Raw genomic sequence first — 19750 nt, 5'->3', positions numbered from 1 at the left:
GCCCTCTTAAAACTTAAGCTTTGGAACCTCGCTCATGGTCTGCACCCCATACAGCTGGCCCTCCGTGGCCAGAGCAGGGCCCACAGTACCTGGTTCATGTCCTCCACTGCGGTAAGAAGAGGTGGGGAGGGCAGCGTGCTGGTCTCCTGCTCTCCACTGCTGTGTTTCCTGGAAGAATCAAGAGCGCAGTGCAGTGGGCATCTGGCTTGCTGCCCCACTGACCTTGACACGCTAGCCACCTGGTTCTGGGCGCTGGTTCTAGGTGGGGAGACCTTGGGCCCAGTGCATGCGGGGGGATCGGGTGGGCGGCCAGTGAATGGAGCACTCCCAGAAGCCATTCCCGGGCTTGGGGAGGGGCGGGGTGGCAGGTGGTGGCTGTTTCAGCTGCTCTGATCTACTGGCTGGGGCTTCCGTTAACATATTCAACAGATACTGTTCACCATGCCCTGGGGAAGTGGGACTTAAAAGACTGTTAGTTTTAACTACAAACATGAAAAATTTCTGTTATAATGTTGAATGAAAAAGGCAGGACGGAGCAGGCTCCGAGCCAAGTAAATCAGTCTGTCCGTGCTCCCGCCTGCAGACACCAGTCTCTGTAGAGGCGGTTCTACCATTGGCTTCCTCGGCATCTCATCGGCCTCTCCGACTGCCCTTGTCTAAAACAGACATCTTAGCCACTAGCCCTGGCTCAATCGTGCTCCTCCTGCATCCTCCGGTCTCAGTTCATCGGCACCCCCTTTCATATAGATGCTCCAGCCAAAACCTTACATATCATCCCCGATTCTTCTCTCTCACACATACCCCATTGCCAATTTCTCACCAGTTGCTCCCTCATTTTGTTCAGCTGTCTGCTCATCAGAGGCCTCCCTGACTCCCATATGTGTGTGTGTGTGTGTGTGTGTGTGTGTGTGTGTGTGTGTATTTAAGTAGGCTCCATGCCCAGTGTGGAGCCCAATGTGGGGCGTGAACTCATGACTCAGAGATTAAGACCTGAGCCAATATCAAGTCAGATGCTTAACCGACTGAGCCACCCACGTGACCCCCATATTTTTCTTCATAGCAACTAACCCAACCTGACATGTTTGGTGTTTCCTTTTTCCTTTTCCTTCCCTCCCTTTTTTTTTTTTTTTTTTTGGAGTAGCCTTCATGCCCAACATGGGGCTTGAACTCATGACCCTGAGACTAGGAGTCTCCTGCTCTACCAAATGAGCCAGCCAGGCATCCCTACTTTTAAAAACTTCTGAGACCTGAATATACTCTATTATGTTTTCTTTTCAACTTTGATGAAGAAACTAAGGATCAGAGAGGGCCAGGTTCATCTCCAGAACCCTCCCTTGCCTCATACTGGTATTTTCGGCTACTACTTGCGTGAGACTGTTCTGCCAGCAAAGCCTCAACCCAACGTTAAGTCACCTGGGCTACAAGCAAGCCTGCACGGTAGCCGCAGAAGATTCAGCAAGGCTGTGCTAGCAGAGGCCCTCTGCCTCTCTCACACCAGGCTGACAGGGAGCCATGAGGTTCCTGAGCTTTCCAGAGGAATAAGCTGGGGATCACATTCACGTGCCCCTCTGTCCTTTGTCTTTAGAAATCTCTTCCTACCTTCTCTGCTTGACAGCGGCCACGAGGTCAGGCCCTGAAAACATGGAGAACAAGCTGTCCCCGTTGGCGGAAGACGTCTCATCACTTGAGCTGGCGGAGTCCCCCTGAGCACCTGACCAGCCGCTGTGCAGACCGTCCCTGAAAGCCAGAGAGAGAAGCTGGTCCCGGGCCTCCTGCAGCCAGCCTGGACACCAGCCGGACAAGCCTGAGGCCGCCCCCACACCACCAGCCCTAAAGGAACAATCTTTACCCTGCACCCATCTAACAACCAGATGGCAGTCTCTTGTCTCCCCTTCTAAAAATCCAAGCTTTCCTTCCTGTCCTCCCTTGTTTCGAAAATAACATGTACTCTTCGCTGCCCTTTATTCTTGCCAGAAGCCTGTGCTTTGCATGTGAAATTCATGTTAGAGCAAAAAGCTGAAATGGTCTTTAGCTGTCCAGATTTATTAACTGGGTAGCAATAAGAGATGTGAAAAATCAACCTCCCGTTGTCTTTGGGATGCAAATCCGCAGTTCTCTGGGTACACTGGCATCTGAACCATACACCTTTGCTTTTTGGAGGCTACAAGGATCCCATTCCACGAATTGCACGGGTTTCACAGGCATGCCCATTTCAGCATAGAGACCGTGTTAAACGCTCAATGACCTCACAAACATCGTCAAATAAGTTCCTGGTTCCGGGCAGAAAAGTCTGTGCTGAAAATCATCACTTCCTACCAATGGTGTGTTCACAGGGACCCATCATGCCACTTGGCATCCTCGGGTCTGTCGCAAAACTGTGACCACTTGAAGATCTGACCAGATGTCACTCTCTCACAGGGGGCCTCGGAATCAAGTTGCCTGATAAGAGTGCACGAGTGCCCCCTGGGGGATACCCAGTCCCCAAACTCAGTTTCCCTGCCACCCCCAGCACTCACCCTTCTGTGAAGAACTCCGGGAAAGGCCAGGTCCGATGGGCATCGTCCATGGGGGGCCAGTGGCCCCGGGGGTGGCCTGGGCGGCGGCCGTGTTGCACTTGCCGCTTCTGCTGCATTGCCTGGCTCACTCCTGCCACATAGCGAGCAAACTCGGGGTCCGAACCCACTGCGTTAAGACAAAGGGACAGAGAGGGGCTGGGGCCACACTGGCCTCTCGTTTCCTTCCCTGCCTCCCGAGCATGTGTTGGTCACACACGCAGTGACAAGCGGGGAGGTGCTGCCAGGCTTGTGGCCCCGAGAGCCAGGGAGCTGGCTGCAGGATTGGGGCTTTCAGCCAGGTGTCTGACCTGGGGTACGGGGTGTGCACAGGGACTGTGAAGAAGGGTTATGCCTAGGACAGAGGCAGGCTGAATGCGACCGAAAGACAGAGAAAGAGAACACAAAAGGATCCATGATTAAAGTTTAAAGACAAATACCAGATACTTAACAATGTTCCAATGTCTGTTGCTACGTACATAACAACTTAGAAAATCACATGCTTGATGTCTTTAGTGAACTGACAACCTGCAAGTTGTAAAAGCATCAGGGTCAGCCAGATAGAGGTATGTCATTGCCACGTGACCCAACTTGAATCCAGGATTTTCCTGGATATTGGATGGCAGACCTACTCATTCCGTGTGAAGATAGTGAGAGTGGTAATGAATGAGATGAAATTTCAGAATTTCAGAGGTATTAAGAGGTGACTGGAAACATACTGGCCAGAGCTGAGTAAGGATGGGAAGGACAGTACAAGTGGGAGAAAAAACAGCATAGAGGACATTGAGAGAAAAAGTCAAAGAAGAAGATACGGCAGGAGGGCGCCTGGGTGGCTCAGTTGGTTAAGCGTCTGCCTTCGGCTCAGGTCATGATCCCAGGGTCCTGGGATCGAGCCCCACGTCGGGCTCCCTGCTCAGCGTGAGGCCTGCTTCTCCCTCTCCTCCCCGCTCATGCTCTATCTCTCTCTCTCTCTCTCAAATAAATAAATAAAATCTTAAAAAAAAAAAAAAAAGATGCAGCAGGAAAGTATCTATTGTTCACAAGCTGAATATGACTCAGCAGTGTATACTTCTCAGCTTCAGGCTGGGAAAGATACTAGGGCAAAATCTCATTCTTAGCTCGTCCTCAGGGCACTGCCCACAGGACTGCTGGTGAGTCTGCGCACTGCACAAAGATGCCCACACCAGGGGAGGGGAGGGGCTGGGCCAAAATCAAGGCCCCCTTCTCAGTGGGTCAAGCCATGCCTCCAGGGGCTGTGTGCCCTGTCCAGAGGGGGCACTCTGCTCTCACTGGCCCTGCCTGAGAGGGGGCCTTCTGTGATTCATCTATCGCGAGGAGTGCCCTTCCTTTATTTGGGGAAAGGGCGATGTAGATCTTATGCCCTCAGGGCGGGGTCTGCAGGAAGCTACATTAGGGACCTGCAGGTCAGATAGGAACTAACTCATGGAAGATAAAGCTAATAGGATTTGTAGCTTAAAGACATAGAGGCCATCCAGGCCTCATCAAAGATCAAAGACGGTAAAATTCTGCCAAACACTGTTTATACTCTGGATTAATTACATGACTATCAAAAGATGTAGGCTGTTGAATAGCAGTTGAAAAAAATGTGCCGTGCCACGCCCACCCCAGTCAGTGGCAGCTGGGTGGGGCCTGCTCTTCTGGATCGGGGTGGAACCCTGTGCCCTTCCTGTGCCCCAGGGTCCAAGGATGCTCACATCTACCACCCATGGGAAGCAAGAGCAAGAAAGCGTGAGCAGCAGCATGAGGGATTCTTAGAAGACCTAAGAAAACATTTCTTTTCATTCGTAGCTAATGCTGGGTTGTTTTAGCAGGGAATTCCTCTTCTGCTGGTTATTTATATAAATATTTGCAATAATTATTTATATATTTCACAGTATTCTCCTTAAATGAAATATATTTTCCACCTGTATACCTTTTGCTAAATTAGAGAAAAGAGTAACGGATTTCTACATATTTATCTTGTATCGACCCACCTTACCAGATTCGCTAATTCTAGGGTTTTATTTTATTTTATTTTTATTATTATTTTTTTAAAGATTTTTATTTATTTGACAGAGACACAGCGAGAGAGGTAACACCGCAGGGGGAGTGGGAGAGGGAGAAGCAGGTCTCCCATCGAGCAGGGAGCCCGATGTGGGGCTCGATCCCAGGACCCTGGGATCATGACCTGAGCCGAAGGCAGACGCTCAACGACTGAGCCACCCAGGCGCCCCTAGGGTTTTTTTTTTAATCGAGGAGTCTCGTTGAGTTTTCCCCCCCTCCAATTCTATTGCCAGCAAAGAGATGTGCTTTTCAATGTATCTTTTTCTACAGCTTATACATGTCTTGCTGTGTTTGCTAGCAAGTCCAGGACAAAAAGTTAGTTACACGCTATTGGCAGTAACAGTTGCCACCCTGTCTTGATTTTAACTGGAATGATTTTGTTTCACTATACAGAGTAATACTTGCTCCCGGCCCTTGGGAGATAGTCTTTCTTTAATATTGAAGAAATTTATTTCTATTCATGTCTTACTTGGAGGGTTTTTTTTTGAATCACTGGTGGCTTTTACCAAATGTCTTTACAGCATCTGTTGTTGTCTGGCCGCTCCTGCAAGTGGGGTGATGCCAGGCATTACTGAGCAGCGCAGAGCTGGTCCGCTGCCCCACCTGCCACCCCCGCAGTACCGGAGCAGTAACGGAGCTGCTCTTCCCACCACGGCTCCGGGGTCCAGCCTCCACCCACACTCCTACAGAGAGGACTACGGTTTGCTTTTTAAATAACCCTTATAACGTTTTTAAATCTTTTTTTTTTTTTTTTATTTGGTAGAGAGGGACACAGCGAGAGAGGGAACACAAGCAGGGGGAGTGGGAGAAGCAGGCTTCCCGCTGAGCAGGTAGCCCGATGCGGGGCTCGATCCCAGGACCCTGGGATCATGACCCGAGCCGAAGGCAGACGCCCAACGACTGAGGCACCCAGGCGCCCCAACCCTTATAACGTTTTTATGGTAAAACCATGTTGGCTTCATAATTACTGTTCCAATTTCTTCCACTGAAACAGATCTGGGCAGGTTTTCCACTTCTTGGTACAATTTTGGTGATGTGCATTGTATTAGGAAAGAAGCCATTTTTCCAATCAGTTTTCAAAGATGTTGTCATATGTAGAAACGTCTTAAACTTCTTTTACTCTCTCCTGTTTCTGGAATGACATCTTCTTTCTCTTTCCTTTTTTTTTTTAAAAAGATTTATTTATTTATTTATTTATTTTAAAATTTTATTTATTTATTTGTCGGGGGCGGGGGGAGAGCGCGCACACAAGCAGGCAGAGCACCAGGCAGAGGGAGAGGGAGAAGCAGGCTCCCCGCTGAGCAGGGAGCCCGATGCTGGACTCAATCCCAGGACCCCGGGATCATGCCCTGAGCTGAAGGCAGAGGCTTAACCGACTGAGCCACCCAGGCGCCCCTCCTTTCTCTTTCCTAAATCTTGTTTCTCTTTGCTCTCTCTTATTGAGGCTTACAATAAATTGGTTTATCTATTTTGTTGGTCTTCAAGAGACCCTTCTTTTAGATTTTATTTATAATTTATATTTTTCTTTTAAATTTCATCAATCTTGGCTTTTCTCCTTAATTACTTCCTCCTCCTAGTTTATTTTTGTTTCTAAGTTCTTTTTCTAATTTCCATAGATAACTCTGGTGGTATTTTCACACTGTTCAGGCCAGGAGAAGCCACGTTCTCCGAAGGCAGGAGGGTGCTCTACCACCTTTCATAGGTCCTAGCGTTTAAGCAAAGAATCACAGAACAGGTTATGTAATCAGGAGAAGAGCAGCTCACAAAGGGCCTGCCGCCTTGGCTCCCACAAATAGGAGGGCCCACACAGGAGCCCACTTGAACTATGAGACATGGAGCCATTCAAGGAACTTCTCTTAGCCTCAATCCAAGCCTCTGTGCAGTGAGAGAAATAGTGGTCCTGACCTTCTTAGCCTCACTCTCACCAAGGCTGCCTACCTTTGCTGGATGTGTCCCATACTTGCCATCCGACAGCGAGAAAGGGTCTTTAAAGAGAAATTAGGTCACTTGCCAAGTGTCCTAAGTAAGTAGGCTGTGTCGGATGGGCCCTATGAAGTCCTCAGTGATTATACTGATGTGAAAACCCCAAGGGGAGGGGAGGCGGGTCCACATACCTGCAGGATCAAAAGGCAGAATCTCTCCCAACATCCCAAAGACTCCATCACTTTGGTCACGGTTTGGCCAGGTGTTATTTCTAGGTCCCTGCGGCTTCTGCCCCAAAACCTCCGACATCACATTATCCATATAGCTGCTCACCAGACCCAAGCTGTACAAGTCAGAACTGAGATCAGATATGCCAGGCCACTGGCCAAGAGGAGACAGACCTGCTCCGACAGGCTGGGCTGGCTGCTGGGCTGAGCCGTGCAGCCACTTCCCCGGGGCCCGAGGCTGGGGCGGGGGCTGCTGAGGTCCAATGGGCTGGAGCAGGGGTTGGTAGTACTGGACCTGCGGTTGCTGCTGCTTCGGGGACTGCTGCTGAGGCGCCAGGCCCGGCTGGGGGGTCAGAGGTGTGCGGGCCCCAGCCGGGGGTGGCCGTGGAGGAGGGGGCACTGGCAGTGGCGGCTGCATGGCTCCGGCCTTCTGTTCAGTCACCGTGGCTGCGGCAGCGGAATTACGCCTTGTCACCAACGGGGAGCCCTGATGTGACTGGCCCATGTTAAAGCCCGAGAGAAAATCGATCACCTCCTGCATTTCCTGATCGGTTGGTAGGTTCATGCCCTTCTCGTCCTTGCCATCATCCCCTGGCAGGAAGCCATCACGCCTCTCCAGGAGAAAACCATTGGCCGTCTGGTTACCGGAACCCTGCGCTGACTGTGAAGGGTCTGTAGTCCTAGGGAAATTACCAATGTTCAAAATGCTTTGTAACCTTGAGTCAATACTGCTGGGCATTTTGGCCTTCTCTTCCGAACACCCAGCTACGAAGAGGTTTTTGGAAGGGGTGTTTGGGATGGAATAATTTGTGCTGCTGCTGGAGCTGGTGCATGAAGCTTTCTTGGTGAAGCGGGATGTCAGTTTGGAGAAGGTCTTCTGCAGGCCGCCTGAAGATTTGTTTCCGTTCCCAGAAGGCAGGTCGGCCTGATTCCCAAAATCGCAGATCTCCCTCTGAAGCTGGATCTGTATGCAGGGTAAAGCTTGTTCCCTATTTAAACAGAAACGTATTGAAAATTACAAAAAAGACAAACATACAAATTGGACAATGAAATGGATCTCTCTGCATCTAAGAAAGACTCTAAGGACAAAAACAGTCTCTCTGGTTGGTTGGTATCAGGTTCACCTATTTTACAGATAAATAAAATGAACACCCCAGACTTTTAAGTGTACGTAAGACTGATCCAGCAGAGGGATGTGGGTAAATACACACAGCAAGGATGGGGGTAGTGGTGAGTGGGACTCAGTGACACCATGGGGAACTGTTGACGTTGGAAGGAACTTATAGACAGTGCCAAGAACAGACACCGGTTACTTCCAAGGTTTTCCGAGCACTTTCCTAGTACTGAAAGAGAGCCCCAGGGATGGAAAGTGGTTGGGGCTGAGGCAGGCAACGGCTGCTGTGACCCGGGACAAGCCACCGCAGTGTTTTGGGCCTCAGAGCTCGTGAGTTCAGAAAGGGGGCCCATGGCTGGATGTTCGAGGTCCCTACCATTCTGAAGTTCGTAATTCCCAGAGACAGTCTCGCAACTGTCAGCTGCTTTCAGATAGAAATAAATTTCATGCAGGATATAAGTAAATTTTCTACACGTTTCTCTGGTCTTCGTTCATGAGGAGAATATGAGTTGGGCTAAAATCCCCTTGATGGACTTACTCTCAAATGATAAAACAAATGAAGACAAACATGTTAAGTAACTGAGGAATCTGGCTAAAGGTCAGAGAACAATTCTTGGTACTACTGCAACTTTTCAGTAAATTTGAAATGATTCCAAATTTAAGTGACCAAAAATTTCTTTCTCGCCTTACTTCCTCACATACAATCAGTGATGTGAGTGCGCGGGAGACTGTACGTGGTCACACTGACCCTGAGTATGGGCCCGAGTGTAAGCTACTTCAGGTGACCGGCAGGGACACCCACCTCCCTGCCCTCCAGCGGCTGAGGTCCAGCACGGCCGTGTAGAGCACGTCCACCAGCCCCAGGGTCTTCTCGGGATCGAGGCTTCTCTGCAGCAGGGACATGGTAGCGGGGTCTTCTTTCAGGCACCTAGGCAGGAGGCAGGCCGCATCAGTCTGGGCGGCTCTGCTCTGAAAAAGTGTCTCAAGTAGGCCTCGTACAAAAGGTGACAATGTGTACATGCTTTTGGCACCAAATAAAAATTCAGTAATTAAAGACCAGTTAGAGAACGACAAGGCTAACATTGGAACGTGCTGCTCTGCAAGAGGAGGAGCCACGGGGGCCAGGATCTCCCTGGATTTCTAGTCATCTAGAGTCTGTTTGGTAGGAAGAGAAGGGTTCGGTGGAAGGGCTACCTTCTGGGGCCCTGATGCCCTCTCACTGTCCACACTGGCTCCAGCCTTGACTTTCTGTCCCACTGTGTTCAGAGTCTGGGATCAGTATCTACTCCTCTGCAAACCCTTTCCAAAACACCCCTGCCCCCAGGAAACTCAAGGTCAATGGAGGGAAAAACCCGGACTCACTGCAAACTTCCGGTAAGCCGCAAACATAGCCTTCTCACATAAGTGAAAGTTTTCCCTTTCCAAGCTGACCACTTGAGCCCGCATCCCCTCTCCTCAGAGCTCGGCCATCCCTGCTGCTTCTCCTCTTCTTTCCCATCACAACTCTCACATCACTGAGAGGAGGTCTGCTCCCCACCCTCCCCACTAATTCACCAGCTTGAGTGCCCGTGCTCCTGATGTGCCCCTCTGGTCACAGTCAAGGTGGAAGACAAGCCCCACTCTGCCACCGGCTGCCCCTCCAGCGGAGCACTGCAGGCTCTTGTACCCTCCTGCTTTCCCGAGGACCCCGCTCCCCTAATCTCCCCTCTCTCCCCGTGACGTTCCCCTGGGCCAACAAACGGGCCTCACAGACCAGCTTCTTTCTCTTGGCTCCACATTCCCTTCCAGATACTGCCGAGTTCTCTGCTCCCCCTTTTAGCAAAACACTTGGTCTCCTCCTCTTCCTCTTAGTCTCCCCTCACCCCACTCCCGCTGGGCTTTGGTCCCCATAACTGCACTAGAATGGCTTTGATCAAACACCTTTGATCTCGACAGTGTCAAAGGTCAATTACCTGTCTCCACCTTACTCAATCTCTCAGCAACGTGGTGCAATGCTTCTTTCCTGCCCGAGCACTATCTTCTGTAGCTTGGGGACCCCAAACTTGCTCAACTTTCCTTCCACCTGGCTGGCAAGCGCCTTCCCGGTCTCCTCTGCTCCGCTTCCCCACTCTGTGTGGCGGCGCGTCCTAGGCTTTGTCCTTTCTCCCCACAAGGCTGCATCTGGGCCTGCAGCTGTATAGACCATCCCTCCACTCAAGACTCAAATTTCCTTCACCAGCCGACCCCCTCCCCCTGAACCCCACTCTCCTGTATCTAACTGCACACTCAACATCTCTTGGGTACACCTAACAGGCAGCTTGGTCAGCACGACTGCTTCCTCTCCTCTCCAAAAACCACTCTGAACCTTCCTCCATAAGTCCACACACAGCTGTCTACCCCAAACCGACACATCATCCCTGGCTACCTACAGCCCACGCCAATCCATCAGCAAACCAAGCACTTCCCGCCACCTCTCTTATTATGACTCTACTCCAAGAAACCACCAGCACCTGTGTCTCGGGCCCAACCTCCCAGCTGGTCTCCTGTCCCTACTCCTGTCCCTCCCAACCCTCTGCTCAGAGCCAGAGTGAGTCTCTGGTAGCACAAATCAGAACACATCACTCCCCTGTTAAAAACTCTCCAGTGGCATCCAGTCATGATCGAAATAAAATCTAAACAGCCCTCGAGGGTTTCTGTGACCTTGTCCCTCCTGCCCCTGGCCATAGGTCTCTCCACTGTCACCTCCATTACCCTTGTCCCAGTTACAGGCCTTGGCTTGCTCCCTGAATATGTTGGATTTGCCCACATCTCAGGACCTCTCCTTTTGCTGCCTCTGCCCACACTGCTCTCCCGAGAGCTGCTTCCCGCCATTCAGGTCCTCACTACCCATTCAGGGTACCTCCACCAAGAGGACTCTTCTGAGAGGCAGAACCAGGAAGATGTTGTCTGTCTGCTGCTGGGCACTCTGGGAGTTAAATGGTGAAATCGACACTTGCAAAGCCATCCTAAGGAGGCAGCAGCACTCCCCAACATGCCTTAGGGCTTGAGAAGAAATAGGTCTCTGAGGATATGAGCCAGCCAGCCTCAGAAACACTGCAGAACGCAAGCTCTGCTAGTGCCCAACCAGACCCTGGCCTCCTGGGAGAGAATCTTGGCCAGTAGACCTGGCCAGGGTTCACGGACCCGATTCTCTCAGCCTGGAATTGCTGATTATTAGGACATCCTTGCTCTGCGCTCCCAAGCCACTGCTGGCTGTGATTTGGCTGGTCACATATGTTTGCCCACTAGGGGAGCATTTGCTGGTCATGCGGAAAGAAGCACTACACTTGCTGGTGAGAATAATTTCTCTTTCTGAAAATCAACAAATCAGCACTTTTATTTAATTCATCAGTCCTGAGAGTTGATTGACAGAATCCCCTTAAGAGACTAAACCCATTCTTTCGGCAAATCATGTAGACTTGCTTAAAACCCTCTACCTGCTCTTAGATAAAAATCCAAGTCCCTCGGGGACCCTGTAAGCCCTGGTTTCTATGACTCTCTCTCTTTACGACCACCTACCACATCTCCAGCCACGCCGGTTCACTCCCCAGAAATCCTTTCCTCATCTGCTCTCTGCATGGCCGGCTCCTCTCCAATGTCATATCTTCAAGGAAGGACCCTTCGTGACTGACCTCATCCCAAACAGCCTCCCCTCCCCAGCGCCACCCCCGTTATTCTCCATCATATGACATCATTCTGCTCTTATCCCCTCATACATGTGCTGGGGTTTGAACTGAACTCTTATGCTTGCTAGCTGTCCCCTCACCCTCCCTCCCATTACAAAGTCAGCTCTATTAGGGGCAGAGACCCCATCTGTCTTGTTTATACTTAAATTCCCAGAGTCCAGGCAGTGTCTGCCACACAGTAGGTATTTAGTAAGTATCTGTTGAAAGAAAGAATGGACGGACTAAACTTAAATAAGACAGTTTAAAAAATCTAAATAAGGTATTACTTTGTTTGGGGAAAAAAAACATATCTGGCAGTGGGACACTCCATTTTATTAAAAGCAAAGCATATAATAAATTCTTGACTGCCTTTGCTAACAATTTCATTTTTCCGAAGATGGAGTAAAGCAATCACTTCTGCTTGCATTCTTCTCAACAAGCATGTAATTTATACTTTGAAAGAAACAAAAACATGTATTTTGAAAACTTTGTATTTTTACTAAAAGCAACCAGCAGAGGGAGCCTCTCCAAGAAATTATAGTCTATAAGGTCTTTCGTGGAGGTTCAATGAATTACAAAGGAAATCAATCATACATGGAGAGTTCTGGAAGTAAACTGCAGTGTTAACCATTTTAGTACTAGTCGTTTGTATTCACCCAATTATTCAAAAGTTCAAACTATTTTCTCTACAATGAGAATCCTGGTTAAGTTTAATATTTTTCAATAAGAACCTGAATAGGAAAACAAATTAAGAATTCAGGGACACAAAAATCTTACAGAAAAGTGAGCTTTTGGTAGGAGTGAAGATATGTGTATAAATTACAGGTATGTCATCTCGGGGTGCCTGGGTGGCTCAGTCGTTAGGCGTCTGCCTTCAGCTCAGGTCATGATCCCAGGGTCCTGGGATCGAGCCCCGCATCGGGCTACCTGCTCAGCGGGAAGCCTGCTTCTCCCTCTCCCACTCCCCCTGCTTGTGTTCCCTCTCTCGCTGTGTCTCTCTCTGTCAAATAAAGAAAGAAAATCTTTAAAAATAAATAAATAAATAAATAAATAAACAAACAAATAAATAAATAAATGTATGTCATCTCAATAATCAAATAAAAAACTCATGGGGGGAGGAAACTGAAAGAAGGGAGGTTTTGGGACATGAAGTGAACTGCTCACCTTACTTGATATATCAACAAGTCCTAAAACTTCTGGCAGAGTCTACCACTGGACCCTCACATTTCAAGGAGAAATGGTTTAAATACAACTCGAACACATTACCCAGCTACCATTTTAGTCCACAAAGGCACCAAGAGTGCCATCATGCCTTACTATCTCTCTCTCTTCCTACCAAAATGTTTCAAAATTTTTCTATATGGTTAAATAACTCATTCATATCATAATCTTACTAACAGAAGTCTTCCAACACATGCTCAATTTTTGCTATTTATTAATAAAGTTATGATGCTGCTCCTTTAGCTGGATTTCTATGCATATCACAAGGATAAATCCCCAGAGGAGGAACTGTGGAACTCCTGAGGTCAGATCTCTTATTTTAGGCTTCTCATACACTGAACCCCTCCAGAAAGGCTGTGTGATTTATCCACCTCCTGTGCCTACTTTTGCACAGTCTGGCCGAAACCTTATTTATTTTTTAAAAATTTGTTTATTATTCTAAAACAATTTAACAACATCTGGGCAAAATGATATCATATTGTTTCTTTACTCTGCCTTTATTGGGTGAGGTTACTCATTTTCTTCATCTATGTGTTGACAGCTGTGCTATTTACTATATTTTTTTGTTGCCTATCCATGCATCTTGCCCATTTTCTTACTAACTTGTAGGAGCTTCTGTTTTAATAAACTAAGAAGAATACTTTATCTACTGTAAGTTTATAAATGTAATTAAATAATTAAAAATAAAAATGGCTCAGTCTGTCCCCACACTTGTAATGGCATGAGATCAAGATCATCAGGGTTGTTACTGGAACAGAGAAGAAGGGATTCTATGTTCTGTGCTCAGCTTTAGAGAAACACTGGTGACTTAGAGAAAATGATGGACTCAGTAACAAAGAGAAGATAATATTGCTCATTATGATCCATGAGTACATAACATTTTACTTACATGATTGGTCAAAAAGACTATTTTTCAGACATCTTGGCTTCCTTATCGTGGACTGAGAACCAGGACATACCACTGCACGTGTACCTGCCCAAGTAGCAAGACCTGATGTGCCACCTAACATGGGGTTTGTCCAAAACAAAGCAATCTTTTCAAAGATGTGCAAGCTTCAATCAGAGCCTAGGCTTGTGTTAATATAAGAGTCACGTTACCATGTGGACGGGACTTGAACCACAATTCTGGAGCCCTCTAAACTGATCTGGGGGGCATAGGCTTCTTTATTTTCAATCTGTGCTGTGTCAACTACCACCTAAGAGAAAGAGAGAGAGAGAGAGAAACAACAATCAGCTTTCCGAGAGGAAAATGGATCACAAACAAATCTAATACATGAGCCTGCTGATGCTGAGTGAGTCTGGCAAGAATGATTCCCATGGCAAGGAAGTTGTACAGAGGCCAGTCAAGAGCCCCATGAAGACAAATGCAAGTAATAAAGATGACTGAAGACAGTAATACTTCAATGAACAGAAACCAAATTCTGCGTGCAGGATGTACTGAACTTTGTAAGCACTTTCAGTACTTTTTCCAAGCCATAAATATGTTAATTAGGAATTACTTTGTTTCCTCTTAGTTTTTTTTTTTTTTTTTTTTTTTTACTTTACGCACTGGAAAGAAGTAAAACCGTTATTAAAAATCTAACCACAGCTTCAGAAAAGGCCATTTGTAGGGGCGCCTGGGTGGCTCAGTTGGTTAAGCAACTGCCTTCGGCTCAGGTCATGATCCTGGAGTCCCAGGATCAAGTCCCGCATCGGGCTCCCTGCTCAGCAGGGAGTCTGCTTCTCCCTCTGACCCTCCCCCTCTCATGCTCTCTATCTCATTCTCTCTCTCAAATAAATAAAATCTTTAAAAAAAAAGAAAAAGAAAAAGAAAAGGCCATTTGTAATGCCTGAACACAAACTAGAAGTGGAGGAAGCTTTTTTAAAAGATCATTTTATCCTCAGCCATCAATAAAAACAGAACTAGCTCAGAAAGGTAAAGATGATTCTTCTCTCAATGATTTATTTTCTTTTCCTTTTTTTTTTAAGAGACACAGAGAGAGAGAATGCATGAGCAGGGGGGAGGCAATGAGGGGCAGAAGGAGAGAGAGAATCCCAAACAGGCTCCACGCCCAGCATGGAACCCGACATGGGGCTGGATCTCACAACCCTGAGATCATGACTTGAGCCAAAATCAAGAGTCAGAGGCTCAACTGACTGAGCCACCCAGGTGCCCCAGTGATTTCTTCTTATTTGGAGTAGAGTCTTTAATATTACACAGATGATGTAGTAGCCTAGGTAATTTAGAGACTTTGACAAAACCATGAATATATTTTCAAATAACTAAAAGAATTTAAGAAAATAATCACAGAGTGCTTTAAAAATAAATCTGTTATGGCGTGCCTGGCTGGCTCAGTCGGTAGAGCATCCCACTCTCTTGATCTCAGGGTCATGAGTTCGAGCCCCACACTGAGTGTAGAGATTACTTAAAAATAAATAAATAAATCTGTTAGATTTCAAAAGCCATGCAAAGCTGCTTATTATGATTCCAAATTCGGCCTCTAATGGAGCTGATTTCCACTGCTGTAAACAGAGTTCCCACAGCTGGTCTGCAATGTCCTTTGGAAAAGACTTCCTGTCCAAGTAATAGCCATTGTTGGACCAGGCAGGTGTTTCCTCTCTCCGCCCATCTCTAGAGCCATAATCTAAAGGTTCTTTGTCAGTCACACACAAAGGTGCCCTGGGAGCAAGGAGTAGGAACTGGAAGAAGTTTCTGCTCTCTCAATAACATGGGCCTTTTTTTTTTAACCTACAATGTTTTCCCAAAACAGCCTGTGTGTCCTTCTGCCTTACTTTTTACTCCTTTCTGGAGAATTTACGTCATGTTTCTCCTAGTTTCAGCTAAAATGATCTCTGGGAATATGGATCAATTTCCTAGAGGCAGCAGGCTCTCACATACTTCAGCAGGGAGCCTCCAGCTTACTCCTTCTCTTAGGGGTTCCTGTATTAAGAACTGCATCCTAAAAGAGGTATAACTTACCACTGTGGACAGGCCCTCACCTGGCCCTACATAAGGCAGGGCCACCCTGAGCTAGGCCACCTGAGCCCTCATCCGCATGAAACAAAAGGACAGCATCCTCCCCACAGTTCCATTCACGAATAAAGTAGGAATTAGAGTAAGAAACAGTTTCTTAAAATTTTCTTAATCTCGAGTTAGTTTCCTTTAACCACTGACTAAAATGCTGTATCTTTTCAAAAAGTAGTCATTTAGTTCTAGAAAGTGGGATCAAGTATGTAAGGTTATATGGGTCTTAGATGCCAAACAAAAAGCTAAATGGTGCTTTCAGATGCTGATTTCCTGATCCCATGCAACTCTGGCAAAAAAGTCACTCTTCTCTCCAAAGGTGAAAAGACTAAACCAACTTCTGAGTTGATGTTGTTATTTTATGGCTAAGAAGGAGATAAACAGAGAGCTGGGATACAAAGTGACTGGTGGGGGGACTACTTATACCACGGAGGTTTCTCAGAGCTGACATCAGGGAGCCAAGGAGTGAGTCACATAGAGACTAGAGAGGAGTATTCTCAGGTAAAAGGGGCAGCCAAGTGCAAAGGCCTGAGATAGGAAGAAGCTTGGCACGTTTGAGCATGAGAAAGACATCCACTGTCACTCCAGGGTAGGCAAGCGAGGCAAAGAGGCCTTCCCCATCAAATCATTATTAATGTATAGGTGTCTTTAAAATGAGGAAAACCTGCAACATCATTTTGCAACTAGGATCCCGGCAAATACATATTATATTATCAATCTACAAAAGAAAACAAAAAGGCTTTTTAATGCTGCTGTTCCTTTACCTTCTCCACGTGGTCTGCACCCTGCAGGACCGAAGAACTTTTAAAATTATTCAGTATTTCCACACCTGTGCCCAAACCACATGTTCCCCTGCTGGAGGCATAGCTCCCGGATTTCTCTCCCATGCATCCCACACGTCTGCTCACCAGTCCAGCCTGGCCAAACAGCAGCTGCACGGCAGTCTTGCAGGCGCCCCGCCACGTGGACGGGCACACCTGGTTCAGTACTTCGGTCACAGGAAGATCATCCCTGGGTGTGATTCCATTGTAGCAGCCCGCCTCCTTGATCAGCTGTAACATCGTATGCTATGGATTGAAAAGACGAGAGCTCACTGCTCAAGATAAAGCTGTACAATATTCTAAAATGTGTTGAAATGAATTTACAGGCACACAGTAGCCCTCAAGAAGAAAGCATTTTGTTTCAGTCCCCACCCCCCCAAATCACGTCATTTTAATGTCTCAAGTAATTATCATCAGATACCCTCAGAGAATACGGATACATGTACATTAATACATACATGTGATTTCTATACTAGCAAAAAATACAGCATCATATAGCCATTTGCTGATGCAAGTTGGTTGAGGAATTTTGAAATTCTGAATCCCTCTAAATAAGGAGACAAAATCATCTGGTAAAAACAAATACCAATGAAAACCTCAACTTTATTTTGGATGACCAAGTGGTCAGGTATGCAGGCTCTGGACACAGACTGCATAACCTCAAATTCCAGTCTACTCCTTTCTGGCTGTGTGAGCTTGGGCCTTCGTCCTTCTATCCGTCAAACAGAGAACAGAGCAGCACCCACTTCCTGGGTGAACATTAAACAAGACAGTGCACGTGGAGCCCTTGGCTCCATGCCTGCCACACATGATGCCCCACGAATGTGCATAGTTACTGCAGTTGTATGACAAGACTTCTCTTCTTATTTAATTTGTGTAAGTCCACTAAACCATCAATTGTAAATAGCATTTTATAGTGCACTTTCAAAACACTTTATGTTAAACATTTAACAAAATTGTGAATAAAACTTGCCAAATGTCTCATAAGATAAGTCACCATGGTCTGTTTTTAGACACCAATTTACTAATACCACCTGCTTTGACTTCAGTTTTGTTTAACCTATATTCTTTACAAGCCCTTAGGTGTCCCTGAAGCACTGTTTCCACGTTCACACCCGGTTGCTGAAACCCCATGGAAAGCTACCGTCTTAAGTTTCAGGTTGTCGGCGGCCGATTCGTTGAAGGAGACGCCCTTCAGGAAGTGGGATCCTATCTGCACGGGGACGGTGGGAAGCTCACACTGCATGGGCTGCGGGGGGGTCTGCCGCCGCCCCGTCTGCTGCGCCTCAGCCTCGCTGCAGCAGCCCTGCGAGAGGTTTGGAGAGGAGAGGTGACCCACGGCACACCTGCCCAGATAGCTGGTTCACTTGGGGTGGCACATCTGCCATACCACAGCTCAAGAGCAACCAGAGAGAAAAGCATACCTGTAAACTGGCTTCAATTGCCTTTGGATTCAGGTGGAAACCAGCTTTCATTGCATATTCACAGTGGCCTAAGCTTTCCAGAGCTATTTTATAAGCCTGCAAAGAAATTGTTTTTTTAAGAATCAAGATTATATGGCAGATCATAAAATGACAACGTCCAGTGACAACAGAAATGGAAAATTTCTATAGTTAATTCAAAGACTTCAGGTCAACTACCATCTTACTATGCTTTCCAACTGGTTCAACATCACAACTTGACCTGCCTCCCATGTTCTTGTCCTCGGATAACTATGTGCCAATTCTAAAACACTTACTTGCAAAGCACTGTCGATTTTCACATTCAGTTCTTTGAGCTGGTGCTCAGGAATCGCTGCGCTCTGAGAACAGAAGAGCTGCTGAACTTCAATGCCTGCCAGGTGGCCGTCACAGCCTCTTTCCCTCAGTCTGGATGTCGCCTGCAACAAGAAACAATGGCAGGTAGGTGACAGAGATGTGACAGACATTAGCAATATTTAAAAAACAAGAAACAAAAAACAAAAACAAAGTTAAAGCGAGGAACTATCTAAGCATTAGATGTACACCAGACTTTCCGGATTGTCTGTATTACCAAGTGAGCAGCCAGAAATTTAGGAAGATGAAATCAAGCATCTTTTTTTTTTTTTTTTTTTTTAAGATTTTATTGATTTGACAGAGAGAGACACAGCGAGAGAGGGAACATAAGCAGGGGGGGAGTGGGAGAGGGAGAAGCAGGCTTCCCGCGGAGCAGGGAGCCCGATGTGGGGCTCGATCCCACGACCCTGGGACCATCACCTGAGCCGAAGGCAGACGCTTAATGACTGAGCCACCCAGGTGCCCCCCTGAAATCAAGCATCTTGAAGAGAAAGCAAAGCTGACACAGCGCTACTTTACTTAAGAAACCCTCGAAAGAAGATGTACCCATCTGTTATTAATTTTTTTTATATGTCAAACCTTCACATTTTTTATTTCTTTGCTTTAAAAGACAGAGAAGCTAGAATATTGGCACTTGGAGTTTCCAGAATAATAATAATAAAAAAGAACACATAAGGTTAGGTGCTCCTCTACACCAAAGTAAAAAGCCACACCAACACAGAACAGGAAAAAAAGATACATTGGAATGCTAAAGGAAAAACAGTACTTCTAAAATCTGCACAAAAAAATTAAATACTTATTTTTCGGTCATTAAATATTTATGAAGAGTACATAATCAAGACAGAGAAACAAGAAAAAAACGAATCAATGTTTTGTTGTGATGAAATATAAGTTACCTATCCATGTGGGTCAGGACCAGAGAATACAGAAAAAAATATATTTAATTTCTTAGACGGGAGGAAGAATTCAGGATGAACTGTCTTTCAATTTTTCCATGTCTATTTTTGTTGCAACAATATCTGTGCCACAAATGACATTTTTTAACAGCTAATTTTTGTTCTTCTTCTGTTCTTCTGGTGTAGGAGTTGTAATATTTAACAAGACTGCAGGAAGGTCATTAGCAGCTATAATGCTATAAAGTTCCCAAAGCTCCACAAATTACCTATGACTACCATTCCATCCAGTCCCTGAACCCTAACAGTTTCACAGTTTAAAACCATTTGACTCTCTTTCTAAGAGTGTTTCACTCAAATATTTAACCCGCAAGGTCCTGTGTCAGGTGTCGCTGGATAGGCAGTCAGGTCCACAACCTGGTCCCTGCATCTTG

The 19750-nt window shown here is 46.7% G+C and overlaps 1 protein-coding gene across 5 annotated transcripts in view; it reads right to left on the bottom strand.

Moving 5' to 3' along the window:
- The window catches only part of KIAA0355 (KIAA0355 ortholog), a 79675-nt gene that overhangs the window by 3012 nt on the left and 56913 nt on the right, over positions 1-19750 (bottom strand). For 4 of the 5 annotated variants that reach the window (XM_032390440.1, XM_032390444.1, XM_032390441.1 and 1 more), the window contains 10 exons: positions 18348-18488; positions 18034-18129; positions 17754-17915; positions 16697-16855; positions 13883-13980; positions 8683-8808; positions 6731-7755; positions 2517-2682; positions 1600-1737; positions 90-168 (listed from right to left, as the gene is read on the bottom strand). In XM_032390440.1, coding sequence (XP_032246331.1) covers positions 90-168; positions 1600-1737; positions 2517-2682; positions 6731-7755; positions 8683-8808; positions 13883-13980; positions 16697-16855; positions 17754-17915; positions 18034-18129; positions 18348-18488 — 2190 coding nt within the window. Of the gene's footprint in view, positions 1-89; positions 169-1599; positions 1738-2516; positions 2683-6018; positions 7756-8682; positions 8809-13882; positions 13981-16696; positions 16856-17753; positions 17916-18033; positions 18130-18347; positions 18489-19750 lie in introns of those variants that run through there. The other variant, XM_032390445.1, reaches the window with a different exon arrangement.

The sequence above is a fragment of the Phoca vitulina genome, unplaced genomic scaffold (assembly GCF_004348235.1).
Source record: "Phoca vitulina isolate PV1807 unplaced genomic scaffold, GSC_HSeal_1.0 scaffold58, whole genome shotgun sequence".
NCBI lineage: Eukaryota > Metazoa > Chordata > Mammalia > Carnivora > Phocidae > Phoca > Phoca vitulina.
Note: the sequence above shows the minus strand (reverse complement) of the source record. Positions and strands in the feature narration are given on the sequence as shown.